General features: G+C 61.0%; 1 protein-coding gene across 1 annotated transcript; it reads right to left on the bottom strand.

The window, feature by feature from the left end:
• Nucleotides 1-473: 473 nt before the first annotated feature.
• KIF19 (kinesin family member 19) lies at nt 474-25,016 on the bottom strand. Its single transcript, XM_056137939.1, has 20 exons — nt 24,913-25,016; nt 23,158-23,238; nt 13,619-13,729; nt 13,127-13,214; nt 12,419-12,555; nt 11,835-11,960; nt 10,808-11,002; nt 9,321-9,467; nt 8,249-8,371; nt 6,976-7,141; nt 6,156-6,330; nt 5,832-6,030; nt 4,553-4,823; nt 4,338-4,459; nt 3,410-3,543; nt 3,104-3,209; nt 2,876-2,975; nt 1,207-1,604; nt 864-1,023; nt 474-654 (listed from the first exon to the last, which is right to left on the bottom strand). The coding sequence occupies exons 1-20, from the start codon at nt 24,949-24,951 to the stop codon at nt 524-526; spliced, it is 3,009 nt and encodes a 1,002-aa protein (XP_055993914.1). The 5' UTR covers nt 24,952-25,016; the 3' UTR covers nt 474-523.
• Nucleotides 25,017-25,154: the final 138 nt, after the last annotated feature.

The following is a 25,154-nucleotide window of genomic DNA, read 5'->3' as shown; positions in this document are numbered from 1 at the left end:
TTTGGGTCATACCTGGAGATGCACAGGGGTTACTCCTGGCTCTGCACTCAGAAATTACCCCTGGAGGTGCTCAGGGGACCCTATGGGATGCTGGGAATTGAACCCAGTAAGGCAAATGCCCTACCCTCTGTGCTATTGCTCCAGCCCCCCCAAGTGGAATTTTATTGTTAAAAAGTATTTGTGGGGAATTGTTGCCAACAGCAAGCCCAGATGCCCGCCTCCCCGTGACCCCCCTGCACCTAGCCTGAAGAGCTGCTGGTCCTCCCCTCCCCGGTAACTCAACTCCAGGGAACTCCCAGCCCTGTCCATGGGATGACTTGCAGCCCATCACATCTGAGGCCTGGCCTGACCCCTGCAGGGATTTGACAACAGGCCCCATTCCAGGGCTGGGGGTCAGGACATCTATCCTCATGGGGCAGGTGCCCCCCAGTTCTTGGCTCTCAAGAACCCCCTAGCCCCATTGTCTGCCACTTCCTGCTATTCAGTCTGGGGGACTAGAGGACCAAGTTCCAGGCAGGTTCGCTCAGTGACGCCGGAAACAACCATCCTTGACGTGGGTGCTCGTGCCGTGGGGCGCGTGGGATCCCCGGACAGTACGTCGGGGGGCGCCAGCTGCTGCACTGGCAGGAACGAGTGGCGAGGCCTCCCCGGGGCCTGCAGGAGGGGAGGGGCAGGAGCCGGGTTTCAGGGAGAACCTTCACCCAGCCCCTCCCTCCAACCCGCCAGCCACAAACTCAAGATGGAAGTCCCAGGAATATTCTGGAAGAATCCATCCCAGCCAGGAACATTCCAGCAGCAAGGGGCACTCCACGGGCCTCCGCCCTCAGCAGGCCAAGCCCGGCCCAGTCCCTACCAGTACTGACCTGCATTCTGGCCTGGAGGAAGTCTGACTTTGGCCAAGGGCAGCGTGGCCTTGCCCAGGTGCCGCAGAGCCGGGGTTGGGTGCCCGCACACTGGCATTCTGGGGTCGGAGCTGCTGTCGGTGGCACGGGGTCCCAGGGGGTGGGCCTTGGGACGGGAGATCTGCATCAGAGGAGAACAGAGGCAAGGTGGCTGCAGCACCAGGACCAGAAAATGGGATGCACCTAGCTCTGAGCCTGGCCGTGGACTCAACGGACGGAGGTGACCCAAGCAAGATCTGGAGGTCACCAGCCCTCAGACCCCCCACCTGCAGCCCAGGGGCACAGACTCCCGCTCCTGGCTCACCCCTTGCCTCATGACCTCAAAGGGCTGGGACCTTCGCTTCCTCTTTGCCTCCAGCGATGACTCCCGTTTCTTGCTGAGACTTTTCTTCTGGCCTCGAAGCCAGAGCCCCAGGCCGTCACCGCCCCCCAGCCCAGCCGCCCTTGGCGGGGCCTCACTGGTGCTGCTAGACAAGTTGTCCTCACTGGCCGCGTGCTGCAGTGTGGGGCTGGGTGGCCGCTTGCAGGCCAGCGGTGCCGGGGCCTGAGAGTCGTCAGCCTCACTCAGGGAGTGCAGGGACAGGCTGCTGCGCTCAGGCTTGGGGACCAGTAGCTGGCGGCCCTCAGGGTCCAGCGCCCTCGAGCGCCTCCTGGCGGCCTTCACCGAGATGCACTTGGTCCCGGTCAGGATGGCATTTTTCTCTGCAGGGGACAGATGACACCTCCAGGCCAGGCTTGAGGCCATGTATATTTCCCATCCTGCACCCGACCACCCCCCACCCATGCCTGAACTCAGAACCACGATGGAGCCAATGTCTGGGTTCCAATCCCAGCATCCCATGCTTGATATTTAAAAAACGAGGCATCTTTATTTTTTTGAGGGCAGATGTTTGAGCCACACCCAACAGAGCTCAGGGTTTACTCCTGCTTCTGTGCTCAGAGATTACTCTTGGCCGGGCTCAGGGGAACTTTACAGGGTGCCAGGGATTAAACCCGGATTGGTCATGTACAAGGCAAGAGTCTTACCCACTGTCCTATAGTTCTGCCCCCAAGATTTCCTTTTTGGAAGAGTGGGTTGGAGGCACGCCCAGGGATGCTCAGAGCTGACTCCTGACTCTACACTCAGGGATCATTCCTGAGGGGGCTCAGGGGACCATGTGGGATGCTGGGGGTCGAACCTGGGTCAGGTGTGCACAGACAAGCTCTCTACCCATGGTACTGTGTCTCCAGCCAAGATTTCTAAGCTTTGCTTCTTTCTTTTCTCTCTGTCTCTGTCTCTGTCTGTCTGTCTCTCTCTGCTTTTTTGTGCTATAGCACGGAGGGCTACTACCAGCTCAGTGCTTGGGGTCCCTACCTGCAGTTCTCGAGGAGGCCTGGATCAAGTCTGGGGCTCTTGCATGCTCTCCAGCCCCCTGAGCTGTCTCCCAACCCTTTATTTTATTTTGCTTTGCTTTTGTTACCCCCAGCCATGCTCAGGGCTGACTCCTGGCGGGGCTCAGGAACGGTGCCAGGGATCGAACTGTGGGGTCAGCCATGGGCAAGGCACGTGCCCTACAGGGATGGGAGAAGGTGGCAGGAGGGAATCCACAGAACATTTTGGTTTTTTTTTTTTTAATCCAGGCCGCCCCCATTGGAGCTGGGAGGCTCTTTTCAGTGCTATGCTCAGGATCCACTCCAGGTGGCGCTCTAGGGCTCCTGATGCTGAGCTGACTCAGCCTTTGATGCCCCTGCCCGCCACCCCTCCCCATCATGGTGAGGGTCACGGGTTTAGCCTCGGCTAGAATGTGGGAACATGTATCCCCAGGTACCTGTGATCCCTGTGCTAAAGGGACCCCAAGGGGGACCCCAATTCTCTGGGCATTGGAGCCTTGCTGAAGGGGACAGTGGAACCCAGCCTGGTACATTGAGCTGTGCAGGGTACGGGAAGGGGAGGGGAGGGGAGACGCCAGGCACCCCGGGCTGACAGGACACACCTTTGCGAGACAAGGGGACAGCTGACAGATTCTCACTGCCGTTGTCAGGGGAGGAGTTAATGCGGCTGCTGGGACTGGCCAGGCTGTCCTGAAGGGGGCCCTGTGGGGGGGGGGCAGAGAAAAGTTTTGTGCCAACAGGCTCAGCTGGCACTGGGGGGCATGCCTTCAGAAAGGGTCAGCCCCTGGAGCCCCCTCCCTGCCCGGGAGTCTGCCATGCCCTGAGCTCACCTCCTGGGTGACCAGGCTGCCCATCTGGATGGGGGGTGGGGTGGGCACCGAGGGGCCCTTCAGCTGCCAGGCTCGAGGACTGGCCTTGAACACGCGGTCAGCTTCGCTGAGGTGGGCAGCAGAGTGGGGGTGGGGGGCAGTGTTTGCTAGGCGGTTACCCCGCACCCCAGGGGCCCCTCTGCAGAGAAACCACCCCAGTCCCCCCCTCCCCCAGCTTCCACCAGCCGCCTCACCCCAGAATTCCCAGTGAGCTCCAGCTGGGGGCATCTCAGGGACAGGTCCAACCTGAGTGGGGTCTGGTCTCACCTTTCTGAGCTAAGGGGGGGCAGGAGGCCCTGCGGGGGGCGCTGGGTTTCTGAGCTTGGCATCTTGACACTCTCAGGGTCCGATTCCGGGGTAAGTGTGTTTCCTCCTGGGATAATTTTAGGCAAGAAGCTGTCCTGGGGAAGGAGGGAGGGCACAGTGAGAAGACATGGTCCTGGGCAAGAGGGACAAAGGCACCAGAGTGACCAGGGCTGGAAGGGGGTCTGGGAAGCCAGGAGGGCTTTAAGAGGGGGCTCTGATCCGGCCCACCTTCCTGCTGGCCTGGCCATCCCCAGAGGCTCAGGACCATGGGGCCTGGGGTTGGAGTCATAGTACGGGGGGAAGGCACCCCATATGGTCCCCTGAGCCCCACCAGGAGTGATCCCTGAGTACAGAGCCAGGAGTCAGCCCTGAGCCCTGTTGGGTGTGGCCTCAAACCCTCCTGCCCCCAAAAGATAAAAAGAAAGAAAAAAAGAAATTGTGAGGTTTGCTAGGACAAAATGGCCACCAGGACCAAATGACAACTGGCTGATAAGACAGCAACATTTCTGGAGTACCCTGTCCCCAGCTAGGAAGACAGGACTTACCGCCCACCTAGCGGCAGGAAGCTAGGCTGCATCCCCCCCCATCCCCCAGATAACAGGCCAGGCCAAGCACAGCTGGTCCACTGGTCTTTGTTCCTTTCTCCCGCCCAAGACTTAAAAGCCCCCTCTCTCGAGGTTCGAAGCCTCTCTCCAGGTTCTAAGTGTCCACCCGGGAGCGCACCCCAATAAACTTCTTCTATTTCCTTCACTTTTACTCGTCTCTGTTCGTGTTGGCTGAGGACACTGACCTATCAGAAATAGCGCCCCCTCCCCTGGGATCCAGGCCAGCCCAGCCCGTGGCCGCATCAGCGGGGCCCCCTGCGCTCCTGCGCCTGCCCGGGACCCACCTGCAGCGCCCCGGAGGCCACGCGGTCCATGATGGTGGCCCGCTCCAGGCTGCCCTCCTCCAGCTCGCGCAGGTACACCTCGTACAGCTGCTGCAGGCGCCGGGGCACGGCCAGGTTGTAGTCTGGGGGCGAGAGCGGGGGCAGGGGGGTCAGTGGCGGCCGCGGGCAGCCGCGCGCGTCCCTGGGGTCGGCTGCCCGCCGCGCGCCGGCCCTACCGTCGATGACCTGCCGCTGGCCCTGGATGATGTGGTCGCACAAGCTGCGGTGCCTCTCCAGGTGGCGCACAGCGTCGCGGCGGTGGCGGAGCGCGCCGTCGCGGAGGAGCGCGTGCGACTGCATCTCCGTGTTCTCCAGCTCCAGCTCGTGCACGCGGCACAGCAGGCTCAGCACCTCGCGCTGCTCCTCTGAGCCGATGCGCCGCGGCAGCGTCTCCTCCAGGCGGCGGCCGCGCGCGCGCAGCTCCCGGCAGCGCTGCTCCAGTGCCAGCTGCCACGCACAGACGGGCCGGACGCACCGAGGGCGCGGTCAGAGCGCAGCCCCAGCCGACGCCGGCCCGTGCGCTTGCAAATAGGGGCTTTTTGGTTTGTTTTTTTTGGTCTGTTGGTGGGTTTGGGTTCGGGGGCCATACCCGGCGGTGCTCAGGGCTTAGCCTGGCTATGCACTCAGGGATCACCCCTTCGAACTCTGGAACCGTATGGGGTACCAGGGTCGGCCGCCTACCAGGCAAGCTCCTGGTCCACTGCACTATCTTTCTGGCCCCTAACTAGGGTGTCTCCTGCTGGCTCTGTGCTCAGGGGTCACTCCTGACAGGGCTCTTGCAAGCCCAGGTAGGGGGTGTGCAAGGCATCCTACATGTTTGGATATATTGTTTTGGGGAGTATTTGGGGTTTTTTGTTTGTTTTTGAGCCGTACTCAGCAGTGCCCAGGGCTTACTCCTGGGTCTGTGCTCAGGGATGACTCCTATGGGCTCGGAGGGCCTGTGAGGTGCCAGACTCAGCCATTCATGCCCCATGCCCACTTTCTTGCCACTCCAACTACAGCTCACCTCTCTTCTGGTTGGCTGGATATTTTGGGTGTTTCAGGTTTTTTTTTGGGAGGGGGAGGGGAACACATCCGTTGGTGCTCAGGGCTTACTCCTGGCTCTGCACTCAGGAGTCACTCCTGGTAGTGCCTGGGGACCCTGCGGGATCGAACCCAGGTGGACCACGTGCGAGGCACTCGGGTCAGACTCTGGACCAGCCCTGCGCTTCGAACACTTAAGAGCTTCTTGGTTTGCGCAGGTACAGCCAGAGTCCCAGCGGACCGCCATCCTATTGGCTCCACGGCTCTTGATGGGGCGGGGCTAATTTCATCCTCTCCATCCTATTGGCTGTTCTGTGCCTAATCCGTTTTCCAGGCTTGTCTGCAGATGGGCAGCGGATTTACAGGTCCCCCAGGACATGTGTGTGTGTGGCCTGAGCCCCCCAACCCAGCTGCAGCCCCCAGCCCAGGCACCTTCTGTTTGCGCAGCTTCTTCTGTTCGCCCACCAGCGTGGCGATGCTCTCCCGGGCGGCGGCCACCTCGGGCGGCTCCAGGATGTCCGGCTGGTCATCTCCCGTGTCTGAGTCCTTTTCGCTGTCATCCTTGGTGAAGGATTCCTTCCGCTGCTCTTCCCGCCACTTCAGGGCCCTCCGGGACTTCTCATGCTCCCAGCTGTCCGGGTCCGGGGGCCCAGGGCGGCAAGGGTGGGTCAGGCCCAGGGGGCGGGGCGGGGGGAGGTGTCAGGCCCAGGGGGCGGGGCGGGGCAGGGGTAGGGGTGGCCCTCCTGCGGGGCTTACCCAGCGATGGTGAGCAGGTGGCGGGATGTGTCGATCTGCACCTCCATGGCGTGGTTCTCCAGCTCCAGCAGGCGCCTGCGCACGTCCATCTGCTCCTGGAACGCGCTGATGAGCTGCTCCCGCAGCTGCCCCATCTCTGCCTGCTCCCCCTGCCCGCTGTGCAGCTGGACTTCGGCTGCCCAGGAAAAAGGCAGGTGGGGGAGGCGAGAGGAGGAGAATGCATCACACCAGGAGGCGGAGGCCTTGGGTGAGGCCCTTCCTGCCCTTTCTTTCCCGACTTCTTGCGGAGGAGCCACCTCCTTTAGGAAGGCCTCCTAATTCCCACCCCTCCTCCCACCCTCTTGCAGCCAGAACCCAAAGGTGGTTCCAGTTCCCTTGGTTGAATGGGGCTTCCACCAACCCTGAGAATACCTTTGTGGTAGCTACAAAAAAGTGCCCTTGAGGCCGGGAAGACAGCTTAAAAAGCAAGTGTGCATACTTTGCACGCAAGAGGCCAAGGTTTGATCCCCGGAACAACCCTTGGGCAATGTGCAGGAGCGGCCGCTGAGTCCTGCCAGGCGTGGCCCCCAAACCAGAGCCACACACAGGTGCCTTTTACTATTGGGAAAACTGTGGCGGGCACCTGCCCCTCATGGTGATGGGAGCAAGGGGGCCCTAAGTGGACCTATCTGGGCCCTCATGTCCACCTGCCTCCCAGCCCCGCACCTTCAGCTCAGCCCTCGGGGAGGCTCGGAGCACCAGCCCCACGACAGGGCCTGTCCCCCCAGCCCGTGTCTCCCCCCGCTCATTACACCCCCCCCCCCCCGGCACAGACACACACCCTGAATGTGGCAGATGTCGGCCCGCTCCGGCCGGCCCCGCGCCTGGCCCCTCCGGCCCTGCTCGTCGATCCTGCGCTTGAGCCTCTGGACCTCCCCGCGCAGGTCAGCAATGATGCTGGTGTACTGTGCGATGTGGTAGGACACGTTCAGCAGGTTCTGCTTCACCTGGGGGGCGCATGGGAGTGGACAGGTCAGTCCTGACCGCCAGGAGGCTGCCTACTCTTGTACCCCAGCCTCCTGTCAGCAGCCCTCTCTTCCTCGCCGCCCCTCTATGCCTCTCCAGCTCCAGCGTGAAAATGCAGTTTCCCGGCATGAAAATGCAGTTTCCTGGCATGAAAATGCAGTTTCCCAGCATGAAAATGCAGTTTCCTGGCTCACCCAGTGCCCAGGGCTGCTGGTGGCCCGCAGGCCCTCCCCGGGTCCCCGGGGGGGCTGTGCCTTTGTCTGCTCCTTCCTGAACATGCTTGTCGAGCTGAGGAACCTCCACTACTCTGTCCCGACAGTCCACTGCCGTAAGTGCCATCTCCTTCCAACCCTTTGCAGCCACAAACTTGCCATCCCTTCTGGAATGTTCTGCCATCCAGCAGGACCAAAGAGTTCTATGGAATTGCAGCGTCCTTCCCCCCCAGCCCAGTGCTGGGTCTGCCTCAGCTTCCCCTGCCCTGCATCTGCCTGTTCTTAGTAATCTGAGCTCTGCCCAGCTGTCCCCACTGCCCAGAAATCTACTGGAGATGTGCTTGGCACCCTGACGTAGACAGAATCCTGGAGAATGTTCTCCAGTATTCTCTGACTGATAGCTCCACTCCCACCTGCCCCATACTCAGGGAAGTTGGCTTCTGAATAGGGGATGGGGGTTTAGATCTCGTTCCCAGAGCCCCAGCAGCACCCCCACTCCCCAGGCCAGCAGGGAAGTCACTCTTCTGCCATCGGCCTCGGTTTCCTTCCCTGGGACACAGTCAAAGCAGTGACTTGTGCCCCTGCCAAGGGTGAAGCCAAGAGGCAGTTCAGAGGCCCTCTCGGTCCCTCTCCCATGCTGGTCAGGGGCTTGGACAGGCACTCATAGAAGACGGAAGTGGGTAGGCTGGGGGTCACAGGCTGGAGCAGAAAGATGGAGACCCTCAGGGCAGTGGGAGGTCAGGGTACAGACCCTTGTGACCCCACCCCCACCCCGGGAAGGAGGCTCATGCCAAACCGGCTGGGTCTGGGAGCAGTTCAGGGTGCTGTCCCTGGCCAGGGCGTGTGGCCTGGGGGACAGAGCAGAGGGTGCCTCACCCGGGTCCTGATGTTCTTGGCCCGGCCCGCGTAGGTCAGTGTGTTCCGAGACTCCTCGAAGGCACTGCTGGCTGGGCTGATGTGGGCGATCATCACCGTGCGGCTGTTCCCGCCCAGGGAGTCCTGGACCGAGGGGCCAGGTCAACGAGGACTGTCCCCCACCTGCTCCCGAACCGAGCTCTGGTTCCCCTTGGGGGTGCTCTGGGGCTGCCCGCTCCCTCTCACGTTCGCACTCACAGACATACACACACACTGGTGGTTACACAAGCACACACACACTCCCCCCCACACACATACTCATTCAGATACGCACGAACATGCTCACGCTCACACTCACGCTTATGCACACACTCAGAAACACCCCCCCTACACACACACATGCTCCCACACACTCACTCTCATGGACTCACTCACACAGTCTCAAACTCACACACTCATGCGCCTACGCTCCTACATCCAAACACGCTCCCTCTCAGGCTCACACTGACACCCACACACACGCTCACACTCGCACACACATCACACACATACAAACACAACTCATGTTCACACACCCACTCCCATTCAAACACACTCCCTCATGCACTCAAACACACATGCTTGAACTCACACACACACACACTTGCACGTACACAGCCCACCTATGTGAACACACACAATGATAACGCACTAACACACACACGCACAGCCCACACTCACACGCCTGCACTCCCGTGGCCGTCCCTTGGATACTGTTCCCTGCTCTCTGCCCCCACCCCCGTTTCTTCTCCTCAGAGTGGAGGGTCTGGGCCACCTCCTGGCCTTTCCTCTCCCAAGCACCGGGCAGGCCCCTGGCTGGCGGGGGCTGACGGGGGTCCCTTCTCTCCTGAAGCACCCCATCTGATGCAGGTGTCGGGCCGTGTGCTGTGAGCGCCCCCGTGTGGTGTCTGGGACAGCTGGAGCCGCCCTAAGGTGTGGCCGCTTCTCTGACACTCAGGCTGAGCACGTCACCCTGCGTTTTGGGGGGCTACCGGCTGTGCCCTGGGTTTGGGGGCACCCCTGGGTCCTGGGAACAGGAGCCTCTCCAGCCTACCTTCAGCAGCCGTGTGAGCTTGCTGTCGCGGTAGTTGATGTACTTGTGGGCGGCCTTGTCGCTGAGCGCATTGATGCAGTTCCCCAGCGCCAGCAGCGAGCGGTTGATGTGGGCACCCTCCTTCATGCGCTGCCCGCGGTTCTGCGTCTGCCAGGGAGAAGCGGCAGGAAGGGTACTGTCCCCTGACCAGGCCGGCCCTCCCTTCCCCTGGGTGCTCAGTCATACACTCTGTGTGTGTGTGAGTGCATGAGTGAGTATATGTGTGTGTGTGACTGTATGGGCATGTGAGTGCGTGCATGTGTGTGAGTATATGAATGTGTGTATGAGTGTGAGTGTGCATGTCTATATGTATGAGTTTTTGAGTGTCTGAGTGTCTAAGTATGTATGAGTGAGTATATGAGTGCATGAGTATATTAGTGTGTGTATGAATGTATATATGAGTGTGAATATATGTGTGTGTGAGTATATGAGTATGTGTGTGTGAGTGTGTGAGTATATTAGTATGAGTGTGTATGTGTATGTGAGTATATCAGTGTGTGTGTGAGTATATGAGTGTGTGTGAGTGTGAGCCTGTCAGTATATGTGTGAGACCATGAAGGAATAAACTGTATTTATAGTCTGAGAGCGTATGTGTGACTGTGAGGAAGTGAGTGTGTAAGAATGTGGGGATGGGTGTGTGTGAGGGCGGACAGGTTGGCAATGTGAGTTGTGAGGAACTGTGTGTACAGCGCGTGGAGAATGTGTGGGAGCCCGTGTGTGAGAACACGTATATGGGTGGCCGTGAGTGGGGATGAGTGTGTGTGAGAGTGAGTGTGAGCGTGAGGGTGTGGTTGTGTCTGGGCCCTCATCAGCGGTGCCTGACCCCCCCTCGCAGCTCCCTGTTTGAACCTGCCCAGTCCCCCAGCCCTGGAGAAACCCTCACTCCTCCTCCCTCAGCCCTACCCTCCTCCCTCACTGCACTACTCCCCTCTCCTTCTCCCTCCCACACTCATCCCCCACCCCTCCTCCCCCAGCCCACTCTTCCCTTCCCCCTCCTCTCTCACTCCTCCTCCTTCAGCCCTCCCCCTCCTCCCTCACCCCTCCTCTCTCAGTCCTACCCTTCTCCCTCACCCACTCCTCCCTCTCCCCCCTCCCTTATCCCAAACCTTCCTTTCTCTCCTCCCACAGCCTTCCCCCTCCTCCCTCCTCCCCACTCTTCTCCCCTCCTCCCTCAGCCCTCCCCCTCCTCCCCTCCCCCTGCCCTCCTTCCTTCCCCCTTCCCCTCCTCCCTCCTCCCTCCTCCCTCCCCTCCTCCCCCACCCCACTCCTCCCCCCTCCTTCCTCAGCCCTCTCCCTCTTCCTTCAGCCCTCCCCCTCCTCCCTCTCCTCCCCCAGCCCTACCCCTCCTCTCCGACTCCCTCCTCCCTTATCCCTGCCCCCTCCTCCCTCGCCCCTCGCCTTCAGCCCCTCTCCCCTGGTCCCGCGGGGTGGGGTGCGCGCTGGCTCACCTGGGACGCGCGCTCGGAGCCCGCCAGGTCGATCATGAAGAGGCGGCCGAGCCGCACCTCCTGCAGGACGTCGCGGAGGCGGCTGCGCTGGCGCACGGCCACCTGCAGCACGGCGTGGGAGCGCGACGACGTGCGGTTGGCGGCCGTGGGCTCCTGCGTGCGCTGCCGGTTCCCCCGCAGCAGCAGCTGCATGATCTGGCGGGGCGGCAGGAGGGCGCTGGGGCACTCGGCACAGCGCTGGCGGCTGGGCGGGGTCCCGAGTTCCATCCCCGCCAGCAGGGCATGGGGGGGGTCACTCCTGCTGGGGACCACTGGGATCCGGAAGCCGCAACCCGGGTCAGCCACGGGCCAGGCAAGCGCCCAACGGCTCTGGCCCCACAGACAGTTTTCCCTGCTTGGGGCCCCGCCCAGCTGCACTCAGGACTCAACTCCTGGCTCTGTGCTCATTTTTCCTTCTTGGGGGCCTTGCCCAGCAGCGCTCAGGACTGACTCCTGGCTCTGTGCTCATTTTTTCTGCTTGGGGACCACGCTCAGCAGTGCTCAGGACCAACTCCTGCCTCTGTGCTCATTTTTCCCTGCTTGGGGGTCATGCCCGGCAGCACTCAGGACTCACTCCTCTGTGCTCATTTTCCCTTCCTGGGGGTCCCGCCCAGCAGCGCTCAGGACTCACTCCTGGCTCTGTGCTAATTTGTCCTGCTTGGGGGCCATGCCCAGCAGTGCTCAGGACTCACTCCTGGCTCTGTGCTTGGACCACTCCTGCTGCTGCCTAGGGAACCCTGCTGGTGCCAGGGATCAAAGTGGGGCTGGCCACGTGCAAGGCGAGCGTCTTACCCCCTGACCATCTCTGCAGTCCACCCAGAGCAGTATTTTAGAAGTGGGGAGGTGAGTTTGGTCAGTTTCCCCAAGTTGCGCGAGGGGGGCAAGCGCCCCCTGCAGGCCACAGTGAAGTACTGCACCTGTCTCCCAATCAAAATGGGCAGCGGCAGTACCCTGCCCCTCAGGCATCCTCCTGCGGCCCCAGACCCACCTCTTTGGCATTGATGGTGGAGACCTCGGTGATCCCCGCCACCTGGACCACCCCTTTGGAGTCCTCCCGCAGCTCCAGGAAGCCCAGCGCGGGGTTGAGCAGGTCTCGGATCATCTCGTTGTAGATCTGATAGAAGTGGACGGGGCATGCCAGGGGGCTCCGCCCAGGTACAGGGGCCCTCCCGGACCCTCTCCAGAGCCCGTCCTTGCAGGGGGCCAGGACGGAGCTCACCTCGGCCCGCCCTGCTCGTTGCCTAGAGCGTCTGGGAGTCCAGCCGAGTGGACACGTCCCCAGCAGTGCCTCGCCACCCGTCCGGAGGTGATAATCACCCGGGAGATTATCAGCTCCTCGCTACCTCTGCTGGCCTCTGCCTACTGCCCACAGCAACCTGGCCCAGCACCCAGGTGGGCTGCGGCTGGGCGGGCCGCAGGGCGCGCAGTGTGGCCGGCGGCCGGCAGGGGGCGCGGGGAGGCCCCCATCCACAGCTCCTTGGTGCAGGGATGCCTGCTTGGCCCCTGGGCCGTGCTACTGTGTGACCACGTTCCGGACGCCTGACCTCTCTCAGCCGGCAGTGCAGGGCTCACCTCCAGATAGGACATGGACACCTCGTACTCCATGTCATCGCTCGTGTCTTCAATGGCGCGGAAGAGGTCATTGAGGGTCCGTATGTAGATGCCCGGGTCGTGGTCGGTGCCCAGCATGGTATAGGTTTTCCCGCAGCCTGGGCAGGATGGGCTGGTGAGGGCTGGGGGCAAGGGCTCAGGGAGGTGGGCAGAGGGCGCCAGCCTGAGGCTGGGCCCTGGGGGTTGGAGACCCGTGGAGGAGGCGCTTAGCCCCACATCTGGTGGCACTCAGGGATGACTCCTGGCTCTGTGCTCAGGGTTGACTCATAGCTCTGTGCTCAGGGCAGACTCCTGGCTCTGTGCTCAGGACTGGCTTCTGGCTCTGTGCTCAGGGCTGGCTCCTGGCTCTGTGCTCAGGGTTGACTCATGGCTCTGTGCTCAGGGCTGACTCCTAGCTCTGTGCTCAGGGCTGGCTCCTGGCTCTGTGCTAATGGCTCACTCACGGTGGGGTTCAGGACCCTCTGGGGTGCTGGGGATCAAACCATTGTCCCCTGCATGCAAGGCAGTACTCGACCCCTGTACTGTCTCTCCAGCCCTCACCCTGCACTATCTCTCTAATTGTGGGGCCCTCGGTCTTGTCCCTGGTTTCTGTCCCTGCTGGGGGATCACACTAGTGATGGGGGAGGGGCTGCTCCTGGGGACTTGGGGGCGGCAGCGGCACACCCTTACCTGTGGGGCCGTAGGCAAAGACTGTGGCGTTGTAGCCGGAGATGACACCTTGGATGAGGCTCTTGGTGGTGGCCTCGTACACCATCTCCTGGGAGGTGCACAGGACAGGTCAGGACCGAGGCCCCTGGCAAGGCGGGCAGAGCCCCCGCGCCCCATCCCAGCTCCCAGGTGGCCACGGCATCTGTCCCTGGAGGGGGGAGGTGGGAACGGGAAGTGTCTCTGCTTTCGCCTGGGGTGCCAGCCTGAGGGAGCCCTCGGGACACTGGAGACACCCCTGCCCGCCTCTGGCTCGGGGCCGGGGCCCTGCGAACGCTTTTCAGCTGCTCCTGGAGCCCTGGCAGACGGGCAGCGGGGGTCCCCTGGCCCCTGGTGTCAGCTTTCCTGAACAGTCGCTCCTCTTGGCGCCAGATGGGCTGCAGACCCTCCATGTGCCATGACCCCCCCGCACCCCCGAGCGCTCGGGACACACATGAGGGATGAGGCGGGCGTCACCTGCGTGGCGGTGAAGTCGAAGGCCATGTCAAACAGGTAGGACTTCTCCCGTGAGCGGTGAGCGCGCAGGATATCATCCGGGTCCTCCATGGGGTCCATGAGAAGCACCATCTGGGGGGTGGGGGGGTACACAGGCCTTGTCAGGGTGGGACCTCAGCAGGTGCCGGGAGGTCAAGGGGCAAACCATCCAGCCAACACTTCCAACACTTCCCTAGGGACTCCACCAGCCCTGCGGGGACCCGTGTGGGCCCGGAGTCGGACTCCCAGCCCGGCTGGGACGCTTGGGCGGATCCAGTGGCAGAACCTGGAGCCCGTCCCAGGATGGCTGGTCTGGACACCCGGATTGTTCCCACTTTACAGATGGAGAAATCGGGCCCCAAAGGAGCGATGTGCCCAAGGCCACGTGCAGGCAGCCTGGAGAGCTGGGTGTAAGCCACGCCAACCCCAGCCACAGGCCACAGGGTCCCCGGGGTACCTGCAGGCCTGGATGCCAGCGTACCCTAGTGCTGGGAAAAGGCGGGCTGAGGTGGGACGGGACGTGCCCTGGGCTCTGCTCCCAGACTGAGGGGCCATCAGGGTTCCCCCACAAGGCCAGTCAGCCCGAGGCCCCTGGGTGCTGGGGCTCCGAGCTGGTTGCTGCCCCCGGGAGCCCCCTGACATCCTAAGTGCTGCTCTCCAGGCCTGGGGCTCACTCAGACAGACGGGGGTAAGGGGCCATGCTATGCCCTTCCCTGTGAGGCAGGAGGGGTCCCCAGGGTCTGCGGACACCCAGTAAAGGCTGGGGCAGAGGGTAGGGGGGCACTGGATGGAAGGTCGCCCTCCTCCAGTGTGGCAGGAAGCCCCTCTCGAGCACAGGCTGTTGGGGGTTTGCCAGGAGGCACCTGACCCAAGGCTGATCCCCAGCACCGCAGGGTCTTCAAGATTGATGAGCGACCCCGGTGGCCCCTCAGGACCTAGCACTGAGATGTGGCCCCCTATATCCCAGGGAAAGGCCCCTGGGTCCCTGAGGACTGTATGGGAGACTCCGCCTCCCTTTTATTTTTCTGCACAGGGGGAAGAGGGAGTTTGGGTCACACCCAGCTATACTCAGGGCTTACTCCTGGCTCTGCACTCAGGAATTACTCCTGGTGGTGTTCAGGGACCAGATGGAATGCCAGGGATCGAACCCGGGTCGGCTGCCTGCAAGGCAAATGCCCTCCCTGCTGTGCTATTGCTCCAGCCCCTGGTATTTGTTTTTATAGAAATATAAAATAGAAATCAAAACCCTGTTTGATGAAGATATGATTCTAATTCCCAGATGCAGACGTTGAAGACCAAAGTCATGCCCAGGGGTGTCCTGCCCAGCGCTCCTGCCCCCTGCCCCTGTCCTTCCTGGTGGGCAGGGGGCCAGGATGGTGGCAGCCCCCCTCCACCCCACCAGAGGGCTTGAGGAGAGAACAGGCACGGGCAGTCACCAGAATGCAGAGGGATCTGCTCGCCAAGGGTCCCCCTGAGTGCACCCACTGAGTCAGGACTGGAAGCCCAGGCCCAGAGACCTCTTAGCTGCATGCGGAAGTCTCGTCTGATCTCACCTGGTCCCATCTGATCCCATCTGATCCCTTCCAGTCAGAGAGGACCAGGGGAGTCAAAGGTGGGGGCAACTCCAAGTGGGCTCCCTGGCCGCTGACTCAGGTGCCCTCTCGGCCGAACCGAGGCCGCTGGGCCACTGTAGGCTAGTGTGGGGTGCATCCTTCTGACCCTGGGGTGCCCAGGAGTCTCCAGCCATCAATTCAGGCTGAGCCCTGGTCAACTTCAGAGCCCAGCGCAGAGAAAAGGAGAATCAGGTCGAGCAGTGCATCTTGGGGAGGATACTGGCCTGGCATGTGGCCAGCCCAGGTGCAATCCCCGAGCCCCACCAGCAATGAGCCCCGAGTGCAGAGCAGGACTGGGCCCTCAGCACCGCTGGGTGTGACGCCCAAAACACAAAGGATAAAGAAAATGAGCAGAGGCCCCGTGCCATGGTTGTGGTCTCCGGGGCCCAGGAAACAAACTCACGGAGTCCGTGGACCAGGCAGGGCCGCAGGCAGAGGAGGCAGGGAGGGTGCGGGGGCACCCATCACCCCCTGATCACCTCCCCATGACCTCTGGGCACAGCATTTCATTCCTTTGATATTCGGGTTCCTGAATCAGCTCATTGTGGTCCTTTAAGGACCCTCTTAAAGGAGGCTTTGTCTCCATCTGCCCGGCCCACCCCGCCCTGTCCACTGCACAGACAACACTGTCCTTGTGCCCCTCGGCCAGGTGAGGGGAGTGTGAGCCGCTGAGGATGGGGGGGGGGAGGAATGCTGGGGGGTACATGGCAGCAGCCCAGGGAACCCCGGCCTATTCAGAGCACACGCTGCACACCCTGGGTTAAGCAAAGCCTTGGGTAGAGAAAAACAAGCTCTGCTTCCCTCCTGCGACCTGTGACTCAGGTCTGCTTAGAAACAGGTGCCCGCTAGGTCGAGGGCACACCAAGGCTCCTGGCCCAGCATGCCCACTGTTCTAGGAGGGCTTCCTGGAAGAGGTGGTGCATCCCTGAGTTTGAAAGAGGGGAGGAGGGAGGAGGATAGCGCTTGAGATCCAGGCCATGAGGTGAGGGGCTGGGGCTTGGGACCACTCAAAATCACAGGGCCTGGGGGTGGGTGGGTTGGGGGCATTGGGAAATTTCCACTCCTGGGCTTCTCCCGTGGCTCATGGAGTGGTACGAATTGTCCAGTGTGTGCGAGGCCCTGAGTTCAATTCCTGGTACCCTCCCCCGCCAGCCTCCCGGGGACATGGGATGAGCAGTGACAGGGGGATCTTCACCAATCCAGGGAGAGGAAGAAGCAGGGCCCAGGCCCAGGGGGCAGACACCAGAGGAGGGGTCCGGCAGCCTGCAGGCCCGGGAGAGCCGGGAGCAGGGCGTCCTGGGAGGGACCAGCCCTTCTGCTGTCCAACTCCAGTCTGGAAACACCCCCCTTTTTTGGGGGGGATCACACCCAACAATGCACAGGGGTTACTCCTGGCTCTGCACTCAGAAATTATTCCTGGCGGTGCTCGGGGGACGATACGGGATGCTGGGAATCGAACCCAGGTCAGCTGCATGCAAGGCAAATGCCCTACCTGCTGTCTTATTGCTCCAGCCCCTCAAGAATCATTTTTAAGTCAATGAGTTTTCTCCATACACTCTTTCTTTCTTTCTTTCTTTCTTTCTTTCTTTCTTTCTTTCTTTCTTTTTCTTTTTGGGTTACAGCTGGCGATGCACAGGGTTCCTCCTGGCTCACGTACTCAGGAATTACTCCTGGCGGTGCTCAGGGGACCATACGGGATGCTGGGAATCGAATCCGGGTCGGCCGAGTGCAAGGCAAACGCCCTCCCCGCTGTGCTATCATTCCAGCCCCAGAAACGCCCTTTCTTTCTGCTGTCCCGGCACAATCCTCAGCACGGAGGGGACCATATGGCGCTGGGGACAGGGATCATTTGGGCCTCAATCAGCCTCCCTCAACCTCTCAGGACCCTTGGGGTACACTAGCAGCACCTCCTTCCTCACAAAGCCCCAATCCTGGCCCCGCTAGACGGGGGCGACGGGCATCCTGGTGGGGGAGCTTGGTCCCCGGGCCCCAGGCTGCCGCCTCAGCAGAGACCTCCCCCCAGCAGAGACCCCTCTCGGCCGCTTCAGCCTCCCCACAGCTGGGGTCCGTGCAGACTTTTGCCTCTGTCCAGCTTGGGGCCAGACAAGCTGCATCTGGGGCCCGGCTGGGAGCGTCTCTGCCAGGAGCCGACTCTGCACATCTCCTAGGTGAGAAATTCCCCGGACAAAGCAGGTCGCGCTTCCGCCTGCTGGGTCACTGCTGGGCCGCGGGACTTTGATCAGCTGCCGACGCCCAGACCAACCCCAAGTTTCTCAACCCTGGCGCCCTGGCCGCTGTGTCCAGTCCATTGTTACCAGCAACCCTGGCCCTCCCCACCAAGTCAGTGTCTCCTAGGGAGCAAAACCACCCCCCATCGAGAGCCTCGGAGTTATAGAGTTATGTTCATTCTTCCTGGATCCTCCCAGACTGACATCAAAGATCACTGGGGAAAGGGGTGCCAGGTTCCACGCGGCTGTGTGACCGTGGGGAAACCATATCACCTCTCTGGGTCTTGTATTTTTGGTTTCTTTTGGGAGTACACCCAGCAGGGCTCAGAACTTACTCCTGGGGGCCACAGCAATAATAGAACAGCAGGCAGGGCGCTTGTCTTGCTTGATTCCCAGCACCAGGTTCCCTGAGCCCACCAGGAGTGATCCCTGAGCACTGCCTGGTGTGGTGAGAAATTATCCTGGCAGGATACTCGGACCCCGGAAGGAGCTCGGATCTCATGTTTGCTGCAGTGGGGGATAAGCCTTGTAGACATCATGGATTTGACCCTCGAACAACTCAATGTTTGGGGGCACTGACCTCCGGGGCAATCAAAACTACAAATGTGTGTGCGTGTGTGTGTGTGTGTATGTGTGTGTGTGTATGTGTGTTTTGGCTTTTTGGGTCATACCCAAACACTCTGTCACTGTATCACTGTATCACTGTTATCCCGTTGTTAATCGATTTGCTCAAGCGGGTTCCAGTAATGTCTCCATTCGTCCTAGCCCTGAGATTTTAGCAGCCTCTCCTTACTTGTCCTTTCCAACAGTGCCGCATTGGAGGCTCAAAAGTAAAAATAGGACTGGGGCTGGAGTGATAGCACAGTGGGTAGGGCATTTGTCTTGCAAGCATCCCGACCTGGGTTTGATTCCCAGCATCCCATATGGTCCCCTGAGCACAGCCAGGAGTAATTCCTGAGTGCATGAACCAGGAGTAACCCCTGTGCATCTCTGGGTATGACCCAAAAAGCCAAAAACAAAAACCCCAAAAAAGTAAAAATAGGACTTACTCCTGGCTCTGGACTCAGGGATCACTCCTGGCAGGGCTCACAGGGGCTGCCAGGAGGTCGAGCCTCAAGGCAAACACCCTCCCTGCTGTATCATCGTTCCCGTCCTGGGCTCACATATTTTTTCCCAGTCGTAAACCTAAGAGGCCCCACAGGGTGGCAGCCCTGGGAGAGGAGATTATTCCCTACCTACTCAGGATGCCCCTGGGTGAATCTGAACCCAGAAAGGTGCCAGCCCAGCGAGGTCACTTCCTCTCCAGCCCGGGGTCAGCCCCTTCCATATCTGAGCAAACTCCAAACCTGAAGTCAGATGACTCTCACACCATAGGGCCGCTTGGGGGGGGGGTGGTTATTCATATGTTCCTAAGAAGGAGAATTCCTGGCAGGTCACGTTTTTAGCTGGAAATAGACTGTCCGGGACATAATGCTACCAGAAGGGGGTTTGAGACCCAGGAGCTTCAGTGTCTACCCCTGCTGAGCTCTTAAAGGCCCATGGGATACTTGGGACAGAGTCACACCTCACTGAGGTTCTGGCCAACTGCCCTCGGATCAGCCTGGGGCATGCCACGGGGGGACGGCGGTGCTCAGACCCCTTCATCACAGCTCCTGCCGCAGCAACTACTGAAATGCAGATTCCCAGGCGCTGCCCGATCCACAGCCCAACCAGACAACACACCTGCCTGACCCCCGCCCAGACGCCAAGGGCTGGAGCACTGGGTCTCAGCAGCATTTTTCACAAGTGCCAAAAACTGGGAAGCAACGACAATGCCCAGCCACAGGAATGGGCAAACAGCCCGTCGGACATCACACAGGCAGGATACTCAGCCCCAGAAGGAGCTCGGGTCTGACACCTGCTACAGTGGGGGATAAGCCCTGCAGACATCATGTACTTGACCCTTGAACAATGCAATGTTTGGGGGCACTGACTTCCTGGGCAATCAAAACTACAAGCGTGTGTGTGTGTGTGTGTGTGTGTGTGTGTGTATGTGTGTGTGTGTGTTTTGGCTGTTTGGGTCATACCCAGTGATACTCAAGGGTTACTCCGAGCTCTGCACTCGGAAATTACTCCTGGTGGTATTTGGAATTACGGGGAATGGACCCAGGATGGCCATGTGCAAGGCAAATGCCCTACCAGCTTTACTTTTGGGCCCCAAAGCTATAACTTTTGAGTGCAAGGTAACTCATATTTTGTTTTGCTTTTTTGGAGGTGCTGGGGACTGAATCCAGATCTACCATATGCATTTGACCTCTGAGTCACATCCCTGGAATCTCCGAGTCACAACCAGAAATATTTCTTTGGAAAGGGGTCACTCCCGGCAGTGCCTGGGGACCACAGGGTTGCAGGGATTCAACCTGGGGTTCCCACATGCAAAGCCTGCACTCCAGCCGTTGGAGCCATCTCCTTGACCCAAGTTTAACTTCCGACTCCCACAAATGTAGTCAACTGTTGTCCAGAGTCTCATGTAAAACATACACAGCCGGTTAACAGCTTCCATGGTGGAACTGTGATACCCTGGATCCTTATTATAAAGGAAGCAAGAGAGGAGTGTGCTAAGAGGGGCCAGAGCAATAGTACAGCAGGGGCGGGTGGGGGGGTGCTTGCCTTGCATGTGGCTGACCTGGTTTCAATCCCCAGCATCCCTGAGCACCACCAGGAGTGATCCCTGAGTGCAGAGATAGGAGTAACCCCTCCTGCTGGGTGTGGTCCCCTAAAACAAAAACTATAATAAGGAAAATAATTGTTTGGTCACTAAAAAGGCTCCATCCCGGGGCCTGAGCGATAGCACAGCGGGGAGGGCATTTGCCTTGCACATGACCAACCCAGGTTTGAGCCCCCCGGCATCCCATAGGGTCCCCCAAGCACCGCCAGGAGTAATTCCTGAGTGCAGAGTCAAGAGGAACCCCTGAGCATCGCAGGGTGTGACCCCCCAAAAAGGAAAGGCTCCATCTCGTTGTCTCCAGGATGAATAGGCTGAAGGGAGATAGGGAGAGAGGGAGGCAGGGAGGGAGGAATGGAGGGAGGGAGGGAGGGAGGGAGGGAGGGAGGGAGGAAGAGGAGGAGGAGGAGGAGGAGGAGGAGGAGGAGGAGGAGGAGAGGGGAGAAACACCTTGCAAAGGTGGGGGCAGCAGCCCCCGCTCTGCAAGCAGAAAAGGGGCCTGTCCCGAAGGACCCCACTTGGCAGGATTCTGCTTCTGGGAAACTCAAGGTGACTCCAGAGCTGGCAGGTGGTCAGCGGGGCGCGGCGAAGACCCCTGGGCTGCTGTGTAGAGGTGGAGAGGGCTCTATGCCCCTCACCCGGTCCTCCCGGTGGGCCTTTCTTTGGGGTGGGCTCCAGGAGCACCGGCCCAGCCATGGCCTCTGATTTCTGGCAGTGTCACCTTTGACCCCATTTCTCCCTCCCCACCACCCCCGCCTCCTGTTGGTGTCACGGGGACCCCCGTAACCCCCAGCACCTCCAGGCTACGGTTCAGAGTGAGTCTCAGCCAGAAAACAGTGACTGCAGGGAAGTGGTGGGCAGGCGGAAGCGGGTTCTGCCAGGGAGGGGAGCAGCCGTGCAGCCTGTCCTGAGGGGTCCCCAGGCCTCTTTCCTTCCCTACATCCAGCCTCCTCCTCCTCTTTCCCTCCACCCTCCCCACCCTCCCTGCCTCACCCCTGCGCTGGGCCTTGTTGTGTGTGTGTGTGTGTGTGTGTGTAGTGAGGGAGGGGACTTGTAGCAAATTACAGGATTATCAGATTATCGGGTGTTGTCACCCCTGTAGATAAACCGTCGGGGTGGGGGGAGGGCTGGGGGTTCGTGGAGGAAACGAAGAAGCTCTTTGTTCTGGAGCTTGTCCCCTGCCCCAGAACCCCTGAGCCCAGCAGGGCTGAGCATTCAGGGGCTCATCCACCACTGGACAGAGGAGAGAGGCAGGAGGGGGGCTGCCACCTTTCCCTCCAGGCACCCCCAAACCCCTCCTCCAGGTCAGCGCCTGGGGTGCGGAGGGGTTCGAGGGCAGCTCAGAGCCGCAGGGAGCCCCACTGTCCCCATTGAGATGTAAGAGTCTTTTTTTTTCTTTTTGGGTCACACCCAGCCGATGCTCAGGGGTTACTCCTGGCTCATGCACTCAGGAATCACTCACTCCTGGTGGTGCTCCGGGGACCATATGGGATGCTGGGAATCGAAACTGGGCTGGCTGCTTGCCAGGCAAACGCCCTACCCGCTGTACTATAGCTCCGGCCCCAGAGACACAAGAGTCTTGAGGACAAGTCCAGCCAACAGGGTGTGGGTGGCCGGGAAAGGGGTTTCTCCTCCAGAGCTAGCTCAGCTGCCCCGAGTATCCAGCTCTCAGGGACTGGGTCCCCCGGCCTAAGACCCTCTGGGGCGATGCCCTGGAGACCCCAAAGGCTCAATCCCTCTGGAGGACCCTGATCTCCCTCTGCTGGGCATTGCCCACCCGGAGCCCATGACAGGCTGTGACAGGCCGTGACAAACCAGGCTTCCCGCTGCCAGAGGCATCTCCTCTTTCCTGAGTCCATCTGGCCTGGCAGGGCCCACGGGAATTCCTTAGAGTCTTTCTGGGTGTCACATAGGAGCCCCCAACTCCTCAGACCCACCCAGCACATCCTGCTGCCCAGCCCGCAGGAGACGCTGGGAACAGCAGCCCCAGACACATGCCGCTGGTCACGCACAGAATCCTTCAGAGGTCTAACCACTGGGTAGTACAGAAGCCCCCGCCCCCCAAGTCCCCGCCTGCCCTTCCAAACAGACATCCTGTCGGGGTCTAGAGGGTGGCTAGCCTCCTGGCCCAGCCCCATCACACCCTGGCCCGCTCCCTTTCAAGAGGCAGTCCCACCCCAGGGCCTTTGCACATGCGGCCTCCCAGCCAACATTTCCTGCTCAGCCCTTCTCAGCTCTGGACTTGTGGTTTCTTTCCTTTTTATATTTGTTGTAGGGGCCACACCTGGTGAGGCTTGGCACCCAGGACCACACCAGATGCTATCTGGCCACGCCCAGGTCCTCTGGGAGCCGTGCCTTGCTGGGGATGAAACTCGGGCTTCACACATCCAAAGCAAGTGCTCTACACCTTGAGCTGCGTCCCCAGCCTCAGGCCTAGCTCAGCTCTGCTTGCTCCCAGGCCTGCATCGCAGCCTGTCGGCCCTGCTTGGCTCACAGTCCCCTTTGTTTGTGCTCCCATTCCCGTGGCTGAGAGGGCCTGGGACAGCTTCTGCTGTGGAAGGGGGCAGGGGCCTGTCCACTCATCATGCTGACCAGAGAGTGGACAGCAAGGCCAAGGGCAAACATGGGCCACACACTGAGACAGGCAGTCAGTGGGAATGGCTCTGAAGACAGCTGGCGTGAGGCGGGCGGCTCATGTCACGGACCCTGGCAGGTGTGGGACATTCTTAGGGGACGTCTGTGGAGGGAGAAGGTGACCAGGGTCCACCCACCCAGGCCTGGGAAATGGCTCTCCATGGATCAATCTGGGAGGCCTTCCTAGAAGAAGATCCCTGGCTCCCTTGCCGATGTCATCAAGGACTGGGCCAAGGATCTAGTGGCCAGAGGGCGGAGGCCCTGCAAACCACAGGGCCCTTTCTGCCCGGAGTCGGGGAGCAGGAAGCTGGCCCCTGCCCTGCGCGCCCAGGCTCTTCCTACCTGCTCGTCCACTTTGTGGGCAATGAGGGTGGCTCCTTCCTCCAGCTCCGCCATGCTGATGGGCCGGACCCGGAGCGCCACCTGGGAGGGAGGCAGAGCACCAGGATGAGCCGGCGAGGGCAGTGGATCCCTCCTGGGAGCAATCCCCTTCATTCATTCATTCCTTCATTCGTTCATTCACTCGTTCATTGCAGGGCTCCTGGCCGGGCTCAAAGGGGCCCCTCTGTGGAGCCGGAATCGTCCCCTTCACAAAGCATCTCACTGGGTCTGTCTCTGACCCAAGGACTCCTTTATCGGAGGCGGCACTCCGGTCCAGGAGAGCAGGTGTGGACCCCTGAGGCAGGGGGATCTCAGGGAGACACTCAGGGACGCACAGGGCTGAGTACCGCTGCATCTCGCCACCACTGAGCCCGGCTTCCCTGGGCTCTGAACAGTGCTCTGGGCACTGCCTGCCAAGGACTCGCTGTCCAGGAGCATGATGGGCAGCCCGCCAGGCAGGGCGCAGCCTGGCCACACAGGGCGGCGGGGGAAGGGGGATCCTGTCCCTCCAGGGAGAGATGGTGGTGGTCTTCCCCGAAAAGAACTATGTGGTAACTAGTTTTGTGGGTTTTTTTGGGGGGTCACACCCAGCGGTGCTCAGGGGTTACTCCTGGCTCTGCACTCAGGAATCACTTCTGCAGTGCTTGGGGGACCCTATGGGATGCTGGGGATTGAACCCCGGGTTGGCCACGTGCTAGGCCAGAGCCCTCCGTACTGTGATATCGCTCCCGTCCCAGCAGTGGTACCTTTGGAGGGAGTTTCCTCGGATGCTGTAGGGGAATTTGCTGCTGAGCTGGTTGAGTAGTGCTGATGACCCCCTGCAGAGGGCCCCCCACTTCCTGTCAGACCCCTGTCCCACCTCCTCAAACACCTGCGACCTTGAGGGACACCTAGCCTGCATGCCAAGAAAATCTGAGAGACCCCGCTGGATAGTGCCACCTGGGCACTGGCCTTCCACAGGGCCAGTCAGGTTCCATTCGGCTCCTGCACCCCAAAGGGTCCCCTGAGCCCCACCAGAAGTGATCCCTGAGTGCAGAACAGGGGGTGAGCCCCCAGCACTGCCAAAATAAAATAAACAGCCTGAGGCCAGAGCCCAGATTTCCTGGGGGGACTTGAGACATCTCGGGGGCTGCAGGCTTCCCATGACGTCCCTGCACACCTGCTGGGGACTAAGCCCACCCAGTCTCAGAAGTTCGGCAGCCGGGAGGGAGCTGCGGTGCGGGAGAACACCAAGTCCTCCCCATCACTTTGAGGGAGCACCACCCGTGATTAAAATTCAGTCTTTATCCTGATGCCCCCCCTTATCTCTTTTTAATCTTTCTCCTCCCAACCCCCAGCTCTGGTGCACAGGACTGACCTGTAAGCCCGCCGGCAGCCTCTCCCATCTCTGGGGTCAGCCCACCTGTGACCACACACACACACCCGAGTGCCCGGGGGTACCCTGGAAACGCTCACCTTCCTTCCGGGCCCCCAGATGGCCTCTGCATCCTCCTTGTGTGGAGGACCTCCTCAGACACCCATTTGCACAAAATTTAGGGTCGCGAGGCTCCACTGAGGGGTGGAGGGAGACGGGGTGGGGTCGAAGCGACACTAACTTTCCAGGTCTTGGGGCAAGTGGCCGCGACAGTCCCAGCCCCTGTCCCCGAGTGCCTTTGGGGGGTGGGGGGAGCCGGGCCCGTGCTCGGGGCGCAGCGGAGTGGGGCGGGGGCTTCTCACCATCAGCTGCTGGTCCTTGGGGTCCCCGCTGTCCTTCATGCTGGCGGCGGGCTCAGAGGCTCAGGCCGCGAGCGCAGGCATGGCCCAGCCTCGCCCCCACTGCCGGGCGCTGCCTGACAACCCGAAACCAACGACGCGCGGGCGGCCCAGGGCGCTGACCGGGGGCGGGGCCGGGGGAGGGTCCGCGGGCGCCGCCGCCGCCTCCGCGCCGCCCCCCGAGCCTGCGCCGCCCCGAGTCCGCC

This window comes from Sorex fumeus, unplaced genomic scaffold (genome assembly GCF_029834395.1).
Source record: "Sorex fumeus unplaced genomic scaffold, SorFum_2.1 ptg000128l, whole genome shotgun sequence".
Lineage (NCBI taxonomy): Eukaryota > Metazoa > Chordata > Mammalia > Eulipotyphla > Soricidae > Sorex > Sorex fumeus.
The sequence above is the reverse complement of the archived record's forward strand: the minus strand, read 5'-3'. Positions and strand labels throughout refer to the sequence as shown.